The 15,452-nt window shown below is 42.1% G+C and overlaps 1 protein-coding gene across 1 annotated transcript; it reads left to right on the plus strand.

Annotated features, from left to right (window-relative positions):
• Nucleotides 1-13,689: 13,689 nt before the first annotated feature.
• Nucleotides 13,690-15,448, plus strand: LOC109521869 (uncharacterized; the record flags this gene model as incomplete). Its single annotated transcript, XM_019879952.1, has 2 exons — nucleotides 13,690-13,755; nucleotides 14,432-15,448. Coding segments are annotated over exons 1-2 (1,083 nt in total), but the record flags the coding sequence as incomplete, so codon positions are not given.
• Between the last annotated feature and the right edge of the window lie 4 nt (nucleotides 15,449-15,452).

The following is a 15,452-nucleotide window of genomic DNA, read 5'->3' on the forward strand; positions in this document are numbered from 1 at the left end:
ACTTGTGCTAATCTGCAACAGCCAATCACAGCTTTAGTGAAAATAATGTTAGGCGTGCAGGCCTATGTGACGAATACTTGAATTTGAAGTTGACGAACCCTCTCCGTTGGCTTCTCAGCCAAGGGTCGGTCTTCTAGGGTTGCCTAGAAAGAGTCTGCTGACAGCCAGTGTCACTGGGCTTTGTAATCATTGTGCTGGACCTGATAGGGTTACTAGCGGCTAATCCAGGCTGACCTTGGTTAGGTGCCCTGAATGAGGATGGCTTTGTACAGTGGGGACAAGCTCGCGTCATGCTGACATATAATGTCTGCGTGGGGACTTGCCACCACAGCTCTTTTGTTGTGCTATCCAGTTGCAAGTCTCAGCCCCCAAAACGCACGCACACACACACACACACACACACGTTTTTTTTTCTCTCAAGTGTTGAATAGAAGAAAGGTGTCTCTTAAATTGTTATTCGCAGGAGATAGGATGCATCTCAAAGTTCAAGAGGTCAGCTCTTTCTGTTGGTTTTCCAATGACTTCAAAACAAATCCTATCATGATGAAATTTCATGTTGTTGCCAGGTAATGGTCAGGGATGAGAATGTATGTTTATGTGTGTATGTGTGTGCAGTTGATTTAATAGTAACACAATGGCACAATAACAGCATGCCTTGACGAAAGGATCTTGGAGGACATTTGATTTTTCACCACAACGGTAACCGTGGCTCTCTTGAAGAACCGCTCTTCAAGATGAGATAAACAATAGCTAATATAGCTGTATACCGTGAATGAGCAGAACCGAATATATCCAGAGAAATGCATCTGTTAAAGATGCAGAAAGAACTTTAAAAACACACCTTTGCTATTCATCACACTACCCATCTGACATCCAAAAATACACACACGCAGACACACTCACGCATGCACGCACACATTCACACATGCATGCACACACACACACACACCTTCAGGCAACAGCCAGTGTGAAGGTAGCATAGAGACGGCGGCATCCTTCCCTTTCTTCTTGCCAGGGACGGCTGTAAACGGGAATGGGATTCCCATCCCCTCGAGCCTGTTACTAATCCACAACAGGCCCACTGCTGGATTACCTGGGACATCAGCTGACATGCCAGCTAGTGCACACACAAGCACATGGACACGTGCGGAACCACATTTGCCCACACCCACAAGCCTGCAGTATATGCACACACTAGTGGGATGCACATGGGTGCCAATCGTAAGCACGTACATCAACGGCCATGCATAGAGGCACAAAGGCACACACACAAAATGTTTGTTGACAAACACAAAAATAAGATAACATAATTATGGCTCCCGTACTGTTTTATGGCTTCAATACCTTGGCCATCGAATTTACAGATTCAACAAAATTCTAAAGGTAAGAATTGGCAGTGATGGCTAAAGCAGTCCCCTATTTTCTCTGCTGGTCTGGATTCTAGTTGTTGATGTATACAAGCCTATCTTATCCTCGGACTAACAAATACAGATCACGTGATCAAAAACTCTCTCTGATTTAAAAAAAAAAATACTATTGGTTAGCACATCCATCTCACAATGTAGAGCTCATAGATTCAATTTCCGGATTCCGGCCTTCCTGTATGAAGTTTGCATGCATAGGATTTCTCCAGGAACTTCCGTTTCTTCCCACATTCAAAAAACGAACACGCTAGGTTAACAGAATGCTCTAAATTGTCCCTAGGTATGATTGGGAGTGTGCATGGTAGTTCGTCTATGTGTGCCCTGAGATTGGCTGCCAACAGTTCAGGGTGTATCCCGTCTACTGTCTGAAGACAGCTGCGACCGGCTCCAGCATGCCTGCGACCGGATTGAGAAGAAGCGGATTGAAAAATGGATGGATGAATATTCGTATTTTTTATTGTTTTATTTATTTATGTACCTTTTTATTTTTTGGGGGTGAAAACAATATGAAACTAAAATGTTGATGAATGGATTTGATATTATTTGTGGCTTCTTTTTTTTGTTATTTTTTTATTTCTTATGCCACTTTTTTTGATGCATGTATAATATATGCGTATTGTTGATGCACCAAATAAATAACTGCAGTTTAACCTAAAGATGATGGCAAGTATACACAAATGGATATTGCCTTCACTTATTATCGATTCCTCAACCAGATGTGACTTCACATACAGTATATTAAGTCATGAGTGTAGTTGTTGTATAGTTGTTTTTTTTAAAAATATTTCTCTTCTTTACACATATTTTCTGCATTTTATACATATAGCCCGATTATTTGTCCTACTTTTGTGTTAATGGCCACATCTCCATATATGTGATGACATTTTTAGAGGTTAATGTGTTTTTTAACTTGTTTTAATCATGCAGTATGCTGTGAAACAGGGTAATTTTTTTGGTTGAATTTTACAAACAGTTCTAAACATTTCAAAAGCAAATCATATTTTAAGAATTTTTAATGATAGCCTTGGCAATCAAATCAGGTGAGGAACTCAATTGACACCACAGTCTTGACGGAGTCTTTCTGATGTGCGTCAGTAAGACACCGGACGATACCTTGCCTTGGCGCAATTGCTCCCATCCGTCGCTGGCCTGTACTCACACCATTCTGCAGTGGTTCTTGCCATAGCATATTTGTGTGTGCCATCGCTTCATATTACAAATTTGTATTTGTATTGTATTTTTATTTATTCGTACATCTTTTGTAAATAGCGACTCATATTAACTAACCTGTTGAATTTTTCGTACCAGAGTGGGTGGTAGAGATTGTGTGCGTTTTTTTTTTTATTTTAATTTAACAGAATGATACATCCAATTTGCAAGCTAAAAGAGGCTGTATTTGTAGTAAACACTGTTTCACTCTGGAGGCTAAACGTTAGTGTCAGCAAAGAATAATTACACCTTTCAATGCTATATCTAGCATGTTAATCTTGATCCACAAACCACCACTTTATTCTCTTGTTTGTTTAATAGCTCACTGGCAGTTTTATTGTTTGAAAGGGCTCGATAGCAAACCTGTAAATTCCCTGTTCAACATTTGCCCTTGTGGCGTTGCGGTTCACTGATGCTGAATGTTGAAAGCAAGCAAACAGCCATTGATCTGCAATCAAAGATCTGGGACAGGAGGTGATATACATGTAGAGAATGGCACGATTGAAAACCAGACTAAGAGGCATATGTGGTGTTGTATTTATTTAACACTGGTTTGCCAATCCAAGTGACCCAGCGAGAGATATCGGTCTCAAAAAGTGAATAATATAATATATGTTGCAGTAATACAAGACAGTGGTAATTGGAAATGGATAAGCATGTGTTCTGGGCCCAACAAAGCCAGATGAGACCAGAGGAGGAGGCAGTCTGGATACACTGTGCCTTAATATGAGGAATCAGATGTGAGACAAGAATGAAAATCAGGCACAGCTACTTATTGGCAGTTGATCAAGTTTGCAACTGTCCCAGGAGCCCTGAGCGCTTAGGAAATGTGTTGCGGCTTCTGTTAAAATTTGATGATTAAATGGGCAAATACTTCCAAGATTTGTTGACTTAGAGTGGGGTCTGTTTACTTTACTTATTCATAGCGTGCATATGAATAATTCACCGGTCAGCAGTTTTTGTCGGAGAAAATCATTGTTGTGTGTGGCAGGGTAAAGGGTTGTGATTTTTTTAACATTTGGCACTGTCCAATTGTATTGACAGCAGCCGCACTCTCCCCATCTGCTTAAAAATCCATCAGCCTCTTTGGATGCTGATGTACAAAGGGTCGTAGTTGGAAAGGTTTTGTTCACTCATTTTGTGATGTCAAATTATATTTTAGTAACACAGTTGTTTGGGTTAAATTGGATTGCTAACGGGTCGCAACAACATTGGCTGTGTTCTAACGGTCATTTTAATTTTTTATTGTTTTTCTTGGTATTGTCATGGAAAAGAACATATGTATAAGTATATATGTAAAAGTACAAGTACATGTGTGTGAGGTAGCGTGTTTATTATGAACAGTATGTTAAACTTTATTATTTAAAATTAATTACAACATCATTTGCAAGAGGAGATTTTGCAGTTTACATAGACTCCAGCAAGTCTATTTCTTTTCAATCCGGCATACGCTGCCCTGACCGTCCTGATTTTAATGAAAATGAGGGGTGCCGCCATGTTTGGCCACACAACAGCACAGACATCCCATTACGCCCTGGTCTACCCAGGCGAAGTCGAGCAAATACCGAAAGAAAGAAAGCTCCACTCATGTGCACAGTTGGACTGCGCTTCCACCTGCCATGAAAGTAGGGCCCATACAACAATATCATAATGTTAGATAATTATCGTATCTTGCACATAAACAAAATTGGGGTAAAATTGACCATATAACTCAACTGCTGAAACATAAACCACCCAGCATGTTATCACCTCTCTCCTCTAGTGGATGTGATCATCAGTAAACTACCAAACAACACTTTGACGGAGCTCAATCTAACCAGACCTTTTCCCATCAAGGCCCGATTACGTGACTTGCCCCAAGTTACAAGCAATGAAAGAAATGTCTTTTTTTATTACAGCTCCCAGACGAGAACAATGAAACGTTTGCCTCTGAGCCATTTATTCAGCTCTGATGTACGATTAGCACAGGGCGAATCAATACCATGTTAGATGATCTTAACAGAAAGGTATCTGGACTTCCCCTCCGTTCCGCAGCAGAGCACTGATATTTGTCTGTCAGCGCTGACATGCTATCTCTGGCAGGGAGACTGGGACCAAAACACAGGTATTGATCCTGTCAACAATAATGGCCCTAATGGTATGGAGGATGAAGCAAACTGCCTGCTACTGGAAATGTAATGCAGTGGATGGAATAGCCTCCTGCACCAGTGGACGGGACATGATGTTTATCTGGTTTTATTGTGAGTGAACATTGCACAAAGTGAATACGCTAACAAGGATAAACGTAAATGGTTGGGACTTGTGCAGAACCTTTTATCTGCATTGGCAAACACATAAAATTGGAGTGTTTGGTGCTGCTCCAAGCATGTAAGACCATCAACAGTTGTAATTAATGATTTCTCATTTTTCCCCTCTTTCCTCCCAATTTCACCTATTGTTCTCATAAAGGTAAATATAATCATCATAGTTCATAGTTTTTGCTTCACCCTCATAAATGGGTACTACTTGGAATGAAGTAAGGAATTAAATGCTGCTCTGTGTGTATTTCCTGTGCAAAGGTCTGGTGCGAATTGCGCTATAACTGTGCGGAGGGGCAGGCTGCACGTGTTGGTAGTTTGTGGTTGTGAACAACACTAACTTGATTGACACCCAATCAAAGCGGCCCCTCTCATTCCCTTTGAAATCGGCATAGGAGAGGCCTTGACATGGCGGAAGCAGAAACTGATTTGCTGGAGTCCGCACAGGAGATCGAATGCGCAAAGTGCATTTATGAGGAAATGCAATCAGACCTCCAGGGGCAGATGATGTGTAGTTGGCCAGGGTGATCACAGATCACTTGGAAACCACCTTCCACCCCAATAATAGGTGTGTATTAGCACCCTCACCCACACGAGATCACTTGGAAACCACCAATAATAGGTGTGTATTAGCACCCTCACCCACACCCGCATCCCCGTTGTGACATCACTAGGAGGAGGATTTTGAAAATATCACAAAGATGATAATAATAATAACAATGCCTTCAATAAATCGATTTCTACTGTGATTGAGAGGCTTTAATGCATGCTGTTGTCATATTTATAAAGGAAATACGATGACATCCACCACAGTTCCACGGAGCTCAGAATCTGCCTGCATGTGGATCATATATTCGTAAACAGCGTTAGTTCACCTGCATCACGACTTAGCCATGGTTCAGGCAAGCTTAACGTATAGAAGAGAAGAGAGCATTTCTGGATACCCGAAGATGCTTTACGGTATATCCAAAAGAGAAAAAATAACACTAAGAGGCGCCATGAATGGTAGAAAGGGGAGAGAGATCAACCACCACTTGGTAGATAGAAAAGAGTCAGAGGTGGAGCACAATAATCACAGCATGGAAGTCTGGCAGAGAGTTATCTACCTGAGCCATCAGGACAGACGCTGATGGGAGCTGGCTGATACAGGAGGAAAAGACGGTAACTGTCCCAGTCATTGAGATTTTACGACACCACGGCAAATGAAAGTCTGCAGTTTAAGGCTATAACTCAACAATTCAGTTGTCAAATAGGTCTCATCCTTTGCAGGTTTTCAGCAATTACTTATCTTCAAACATGCAGATATTTTGATACAAATGTTAAGTGGTCATACGTGTTACTCTAACCTTGATTCTTTTTGTTTTTGTTTCAGAAACACATAATAAGCCACCACAAAGCCATCAACTATCTTGTCAGTCACAGACAGCTGGAAAAAGCACACAAATATACACATGTGCCAACACATCATCGCAGCGCTTCAGGATAGAAACAGAGAGTGACAGTGATAGAATTTACTGCGATGCTATCAGCAAAGCAGTCATCACAGCTTTGGCAGGATTGCAAGGCCATCAGGAACCATCTCCCCGCTCTGATCAGTGTTTGCATCCTGACATCAGTTTGCGATGTTAACTGCAGGCCCTGAAAGGGGGCTATGAACCATGAGCAGCGATATCTGGCCACAAGGAATAGAAATCCATTTTCCTGCCTTGAGGAGGATGGGGGTGAATGACTATCAGTGGCCTCCTGGTCTGGTTGGGTGGTTGGGGTCTTAGTGGTGTGTCTGTCTCTCTCCCTCTTCTCGCCCCATGTGACTACCGCTCACTTGCTTTCCACCCCCTCTTGTTCTGAAGGTTAAAGGATTTGGAGCTGTGTTTTTAGACCGGATTGCTGTCCTGGCAAGGATTTACACTTTGACCGTACACGCGAGTAGTGCCACAACATGTGGACATGCAAACACACACACTTTCAGCCTCAAAGCTGAGCAAGAGTTCGTGGGGATTAGCAAGCAAAACCACATGATGATGGCCAAAGCAATTTTTTTCCCACTTATATGAAGCTAAATAATGACAAAAGAACAAATTGGAGGTGCTTGTACAAAGCTGCTTTTCACATAGCTAGATCCCTTCTTCTTCTCCAGTCTTCTGTAGCCCATCCTTCCTCTGGTCATGTCAAAATGTGCTATTATAGGGCTGTATTCTCCCGTTCGCATGCAAGTCTTTTTCCACGCACCCGGATTTGCCCACTTTCCCTCTATGCGCATTCTCCCGTCCAGACTTCTGACACAAACACCGCGCGTAACCTAGGAATTTGTGCACGACTACTAAAGTGGTGTGACTGACTAAAGTACATAAAGGAGCTTGGAGTTTGTCTGAGAATGTCATTGAAATACATTTGAAAATACAGATCAATAAAAGTAATTTAATCAGGATTCTGTCCAAAAGTTGTCCATGTTTGGAGGTCCATCAGTAAAAAAAGCGGGTGTGCATGCCGTTCTATAGTACAGCAGCGCCCAACATTCCGTGTTCCATAATCTGGGCGAGTCATTTTGATGTACATTATAGAAGCAAATAAATAAACAAAAATGAATGAATATCTAACTCATCACTGTGCCATTGCGATGACTGTAGTTGTTGAAATCGTGGAATAATGTAATCCCCCCCCTGCCCCGCCACAAAACCTCCACGGCCAACAACACAATCCACCAGCATATTTAAAGCAGAGAAGCCCCACCCAGAGGTGAAAAAAAAGTATTTTTCACCAATAAATATCACAACAGCAACATTATGATAACTGACTCTTTTACTGTCTCAGTTAAGTCTGTTTACTTCAGTTCCTCTACATTTGACAGCTTTTTGTAAATCACTAATGTGTGGCAAGGTGCAAACCACAACACCAATGACACTGTTCCTTAATAAACCACAACACACATCCCACTAAATACACTGCAAAGAAAAGATGTTTCATGTTCATTTTTTTTTTAATTCTCTCAAGTGAGTGTCATAACTGGGTATTATAGAAGCATCCCCGAAAGGCTCACTTGTCCACACACAAGGATGGGGTGAGGTTCACCAATTTGTGAAGCAATACATCAGCAAATAGTTCAACAATTCAAGTACAACATAAATTGCAAGGAATTTAGGGGTTTCATCATTTACAGTACGGTACGTAATATTATCAAAGATTCCGAGAATGCCATGCAATTGTCTGGTGACCATTTCAGGGCCCGTTTTAAGAGGGGACGTACACATTTTAGGGTTGCTCCACCCAGAGTGCATATTAGGGTGCAAAAATGACAAACCTACAAGGGCAGGAGAATACACACAGTCAGAAATGTGCATTTCTGACTTACATGGTCTATAGTGCATTGCAACATTTTAACCATCCATCCACTCATACATCCATCCATTCTCTGAACCGCTTATCCATTTGGGCGAGAGGCAGGGTGCACCCTGAAACGGTCGCCAGCCAATTGCAGGCATTGCAACATTTTCATGTTTAATAAATGCGATTCTTTTTTCTTATTGTCTTTCACCTCTGATTTGCCACATTTCTGTTGTGCTGACGAACCAGTTGAGACGCCCATACAGTTGAGCAAATTTGTGATGAATTATTGATAGATGATGGTTTCATCAAAGGGTTGTGGTTCCACAAGTCTTTCCGAACAGTGAATTTACGCAGAACTGACATTAATGCGGTCATGTCATCCAACCTTGTTTACAAATGGGAGCAAGTCCGTGGACCTTTTGCTTTCCATAACTGACATTCAGGTGCTGATGTGGCTGAAAGCATCAAAGGGTGAAGTCCATGTGTTTGAGTGTGCATGGTGGAACATTGTAACGGCTTTTTAAAAATGCATGAAGAGCACAACACATGAAGGAGAAAGAGAGAAAACTGTTGCCAGAAAGTCAGACTTTAGAAAACACAGTAAACAAGCGAGTGAGGGCAAAGAGAGCAGATCTGAAAGAAAAATGTTTGCACTTTGAGCCAACAAGGCAATTCCACCCGTGACTCCAAGGTGCCCAAAAAGAAATAAACCTGAGTTACCCATTTGCAGACTTTAGTTCAATATAAGGCAGAGGGCCGGGAGAGTTGCAGAGAGCATGACCAGTAAATACAATTATTTAAGAATGGTTGGGCTGAGGGCAAAGTGAGAAACTGTACAGATGTCCTCAGTTCATGACGCAGGCCCATAATGACTATGTCGGCATACCCTGGATTTGTACCCCAGAACTGAAAATGCCATAGTCTATCCCTAATCTTTGGCAATGAAGTAACACAGTAATACAGTAAATATTTGTATGAAAAACACTCAAAACAATAAAATGGAAAAAAGTATGGTCATAATTGAGCCAGCTTTCTTCTCCGCAAACGAGTGCATGGCGAGCCATTTGATAATGAAGATTGTATCTTTTTATAACCTGAATTTAATGTCATTTTCAAATTTCAAATCATGACAACATACAATATGTCCACTTCATCTTGCTTCTTGACCGCCCTGTGTTTTTCCACTCATTGAAAACCTGAAAAACAAACCTATTTTGAGTTAATTTGACTTGGGAGGCTTTGGAAATGCATGTGTAATCTTTTCATTTTTATTATTATTATGATTATTATTATTAATAAATGTACAGTCGAGCCACGGTTACTTCCAATTTGTCACCACCAGATTCACATATTTACAGATTTGTTCCAATTCCTGATGCATTTCATCCATCCCTCCATGCATGCATCCATCTGTCATGGAGTGGAGGGTGTTCCCTCCAGAGGCACACCTGTCATGAATAGCAATCAGTGGACTATTTCAGGACAGCAACTCCGAGTACTTGCTGTCAAATTATTCACCTTGCTCACGACTCCCATACCATGTGCTAATTTTCTAGATGCTGGTTCTTTCCTCTCTTGTTCATGCCATGGTTTTTGCTCATAGTGTAAGTAGTATTGAAGTTACTTTGTTCATAGTGCGGCGGCCCGGTGGTCGAGTGGTGAGCACATTGACATCACAGTGCAGAGGTCATGGGTTCAATCCCGGCTCTGGCCTTCCTGTGTGGAGTTTGCATGTTCTTCCCGTGCCTGCGTGGGTTTTCTCCAGGTACTCCGGTTTCTTCCCACATTCCAAAAACATGTACGGAAGGCTGATTGCACACTCTAAATTGTCCCTCGGTATGAGTGTGAGCGTGGATGGTTGTTTGTCTCTGTGTGTGCCCTGTGATTGGCTGGCAATCAGTTCAGGGTGCCCGAAAACAGCTAGGATAGCTTCTAGCATCCCCGCGACCCTTGTGAGGATAAGATGGATCGGAAATGGAAATGTTCATAGTGCCCATTTGGTGTTTATTATTGTGCGTGTAGTTTTTGTTCCCCCTACATGTTGAATCTGTTTATCAGCATAGTTGTTGTTTACATTTAGTGAATATATCACACGCAAAAAGTCACACAAGCCATAAATTTAAACATGTTAAGGACGTTGGCTGGTGATGAGGCCTGACAGGCCAGCTCCAATGAAAGTAAGTATCTGACTATGTTTTCATGACTGACTGCAAACAGGAAAAGTTAAGGAAGGGATGGAGGTGGGAAGGCAGATAAATAGTGGTGAATTAGAAAGAAAGTAGGTGAATGCCTCTTCAGATATACTATTCATATGGAGGGTAACAGATGGAAAATCATGCAGAAATAAACCAAAAACAAACTCATCTTTCTTTGATTTAGTGACGGAAATATGAAATGCAAATGGAGGCTGCGCTTCAGAGCAGACAATCTCAAAGTCAACGCATTACATTGCTTGTAGTTTACACCACATTACCATTACCACATTTTGTGAAAAAAAAAAAAAAAACGGTTTGCAGCTTACCAATTTGTGTTAAAATGTCAATTTCCTCGTGCTATGAAATACAAAGAAGTGAACTGCAAACTATCATCAGTCACTTTTTGGGTTTGGGGAAAAAAGCCTTCGTTGTTTGTACTTGTCCTTCATTAACCAAGTCCAGGTGTGCAGAAAAAAAAAAAGTCTGTCCCCACATATTAACTACTACTTGAACATGTTCGCTTTCTGTTGTGTGATTGTAATTGCAATATGTCTCCTAAGTCAGTTCCCTGCAGTACAACGTCGCTTTTGTTTTTACCCTGAAAGGAATTAATTCACATGGCGCGGCGCATCTAATGTCACAGATGAGGACGGCCCTGACCTGAAAGTGAACTCATCGGTCGAAATGAAGTTGTTCACTCAACTGTAGAAGACAAACCATACATGCAGCAGATTAATCAACCCCATCAGGTCGCATGCAATCAAGAGGTCTTCGACTGGGAAGCCCTCTCCCACTTTGACCCCGGGAGATGTTGGCTTCCCAAAGCAGGGTGCAAGAGTAAAGAGCGGGGCCATGATGTATAGATGGCATCATAAAATGCATGTCTTGCTGAATGTGAGCTTTTAGATCGGATTTTCATGCAAGTGGTTGCACTTCTTTAAAGTTTAGCATATGATTTTTGGATTTAAAGCGCAGGAGTAAAAAAAATGCAAATGCTGGATGTTTGAATGTGTTTTTGCGGTGTGTCTCTGCACATGTCCTTGACTGCACACATTGCCACAGTTAGGAAGGAAGAGCACACTTTAGTTATGCAAGCTCAGCACAGTATTAATAACGCATCACCACTGAATTGGAACCCGTGAAACAAATTCAAATCATCATGCTTAAGGCGGGTTTATTGGCACAATTCACCCCACAAATCAATTTAGGCGCACACAATATCAGCGGGTTTTGATATGCTACACAAACAATACAGGTAACTGCGCTTTTGAACTGCTTTCATTTTGCAGCCGACACAATTTAGAATTTCCGCACGCTGCTCATTTTTGTTTTACACTCAGGAACAAAGCGACTTTAGCTGAGAAATCTGCAGAGCCCATCAGAGCTTGCAAAACAGATGTCCCTTGCTTAACATGTGTCTTATCTCAATCGAGTTCTTTTGTACTGTGTAAACTAACCCCCAGTTCTTTAACTTGTGTCCAAGCTGGTTGGCAGAATGTTTAGGTAAGTCAATGTCGATATCATAGGCTGTGATGGGGCTTCAGAGGCAAGATGCTAAAACATACACATTGTGTTGCTGTCAAAGGAAGTTGATTTGTGTTTAGAAGTCTTTAGAATTTCCTGGGTATTGAAACTGGAAGCTTTTGTGTAAAACTTTGATAGGCGGAAGAGAATGGAATTTGATCCCATTATTTGCTGGCTTTGCACAAGCCTGACCATATGATTTTCTCCCCGCCTTCCGAATACAGCAAGCGGAAGGAAGCGTGAGGGGAAAGAAAAGAAACAAGAGGGAGAGCCTGCTTGATGCATGGCATTTGCACGCATTACAGTTTGCACTACTAATGTTTTGGAAAACAAAAATAGGGAAAAGTAGACGACTGCAAATGGCTGTACATGACTGGATTTTGTTTGAAAAGGATATGCATGCCGCTGAGGGAAGGTTCCTCGCTCTATAGCCAATTGGAAATGTTTATTCTCAGAGCATACAACTTCAAACACAAAAGCTGCTTCCCACATTCACTTATTCTTCCTGGCTTGACAATTGCCATAGATTACTGTCCAAAATGGATTAAAAATGCACGCCAAACAATTTATGTTACAGTTTACTTTTATATCAGTAATCATAAATATTTCAAAAAGTTATCATAAAATGCAAATACTGCCTTTAAGTGTAATGCTTACATTTATGTTGCTATGGTGGATTACATTGTTGTCAAATAATGACATTTCCCCAAACCTACGTGTTCAAAAAAGATGATTCATTCATTCCTTTAGGGGACACTCTTGTAAACATACTTAATTTGACTGTCTGTGTGTCATTTAACTTTGCAATCCTATCCTTTATTTTGACTCTGAACCACCGCAAAATGTAACCACAATCATGAAAAAAAATTGCCACAGTCCACGTCACTTGTTGTATTTCAGTAACGGCAGCTTGGGCGATGTGACAGGGTACACTTCAGCTCTCCATCCGGCAACCATCTCTTGCTGTGTTCTGTCATACACACCATTGTTGAGAGATTATCTCCACCTCACTGGGCAATGCATGTTGTAGCACAATTTCACATGTATAATTCATTGGGAAAATAACTTGTCAAGACTTAAAACAACGCAATACATTTTGTACTGGGCAACACTTTGCTTTTTACTCTCCAAATAATTTATTGTTTCCTCTACTCCCTCAGGCCTTGACTTGACCTCAAGCAGCTTCTAATTGGCTGTGCTACCACCTCATGCTCTGTGTTCACGGAGCCCTCTGGTCTTTAGTGTTACAATTAAATAGAAGTGGAGCAACCTGCTCTTTGTTGAGTGTGCATTCCTGAATAAAATTAGTGCCCCTGCTTTTATGAAACACCGACTCCGTTGTTGACTGCAAGCACGCAAGTCAGATGCATTAAGGCTCAGAGTTGAAGAAATTGACTTCACTACTGTGTATGTAATCATTGTTTGTGAAAGCTCGTCAACGTGATATCTGCTTGATATAATTGTTCTGTATTAATGTTATTTATATTTAATTACTGTAAAGTTGGGACTAAAAGCAACCCCCCTCCCCAGCTTCACTCCTTGGGGTTTAAACAAAGATGCTTCTCTTTCACACACCAAAATGCTGTTTGCTGTTCATTCATTTTTAAATGAGCTCCACGTTAAAAAAATTGATTGCTCATCTTTTCAAATCAAATCCGCACACATCGAACCATTTGGTTAGGTAATCAAATCTACTCAAATGTTCATGCTGAAAACATGACCAATGAAGTGGTCGTTGAAAAAGGCAATCAAGTTGCCAAAACTGTCAAGTTTTGTGTGATGGTAGAGGACCCATAAAGCAGGGAGGCCGGAGAAGCAGGGTGGACTGAACAAAACATATTAACAAGAAAAATACTTGCAGGACTATCCTGGGAAAAAAACAAACACAAATACACAAACAAAATCCTGAAACCATATTAAAACAAAGAAACAAACAAAACAAAAAGCCTATGACAGAATCAAAACATGACAGGAACACACAACATAACAGGAGCACAAAGATCCGAAGGAGACCGCCAGAACTCAGGGAACTAAATACAAGCAAAGTGACGAGCAACGAGAAACACCTGGACAAGACATAACAGAAATGGGGGTTGAGGGAGCTGATTGGTTCAACACAATTGACCCGCATAACGAGAACAGGTGAAGACAAAAAGGCCACATGAGGGAACAAAACCAAATGTAACCTAAACAAAAACATCACAAAAACAAAAGATTCTGAAGATTATTTTTGCTGTGCGTATTTTGTTGTGGCACAAGCAGTATTTTTGCTTCTGCGTAAAATGTTCCTCGCGTCCACTTGTGTGAACTTCCCTTAGTAAGGGTGGCAGTTTTTGTTTGCTCTCTTTTCTACCCTTCCTTATGTTATGATTTAGTTTGTCATGTAACGAGTTGTGTTCTTGCTTCAAGCTGCTTCGTTTATCACGCTAATTGTTAATTCAAAGTACCCACCTTTAAGGGTGGAATACCGGGAGTTCCTGGTTGCCTGGAACACACAGGCGTGGTAACCCAAGTCATCAGGGAGGCGAGAGAAGGCAGAGGGGATCTGGCGGTGCTATGGCTGGATCTCACTCACGCCTATGGCTCGATACCCCACAAGCTGGTAGGAGTGGCACTGGAGAGACACCATGTTCCCCAGAAGGTGAAACACCTCATTCTGGACTACTACAGCAAGTTCAGCTTGAGAGTCTCCTCTGGCGAGATGACATCTGACTGGCACCAGCTGGAAGTTGGCATAATCACTGGGTGCACAATCTCAGTAAGCCTCTTTGCGCTGGCAATGAATATGCTGGTCAAGGCAGCTGAACCAGAATGCAGAGGTCCCCTCAGCAAGTCTGGAGTGAGGCAACCTCCCATCAGAGCCTTCATGGATGACCTCACGGTGACAACAACAGCTGTACCAGGAGCCAGGTGGATCCTCCAGGGGTTGGAGCGCGTCATGGCGTGGGCACGCATGAGCTTCAAACCGGCAAAGTCCCGGTCCTTGGTTCTGAAGAAGGGGAAGGTCACAGACAGATTCCGCTTCAGCCTGGGAGTACATCAGATCCCATCAGTCACTGAGAAGCCAGTGAAGAGCCTTGGAAAGGTCTTCAACTGCAGTCTGAAGGATGCAGATTCCATCAAGGCAACCAGTGCTGACCTGGAGGGCTGGTTAAGGACAGTGGACAAGTCTGGGCTCCCTGGAAGATTCAAGGCCTGGGTCTACCAGCATGGGATCCTCCCAAGAATTCTCTGGCCTCTCCTCATCTATGAGGTCCCCATGACTGTGGTGGAAGGTTTTGAGCAGAAGGTGAGCAGCTATCTGCGAAGATGGCTGGGATTACCACGCAGCCTAAGTAGCATTGGGCTGTATGGGAACACCAACAAGCTCAGGCTCCCTTTCAGTTCAGTCAGAGAGGAGTTCATTGTGGCACGGGCACGGGAACACCTGCAGTACTCTGGATCCAGAGATGCCAAAGTGTCCGGGGCAGGGATCGTTG

The sequence above is a fragment of the Hippocampus comes genome, unplaced genomic scaffold, assembly GCF_001891065.2.
Source record: "Hippocampus comes isolate QL1 unplaced genomic scaffold, H_comes_QL1_v1.1 scaffold135, whole genome shotgun sequence".
NCBI classification, from domain to species: domain Eukaryota; kingdom Metazoa; phylum Chordata; class Actinopteri; order Syngnathiformes; family Syngnathidae; genus Hippocampus; species Hippocampus comes.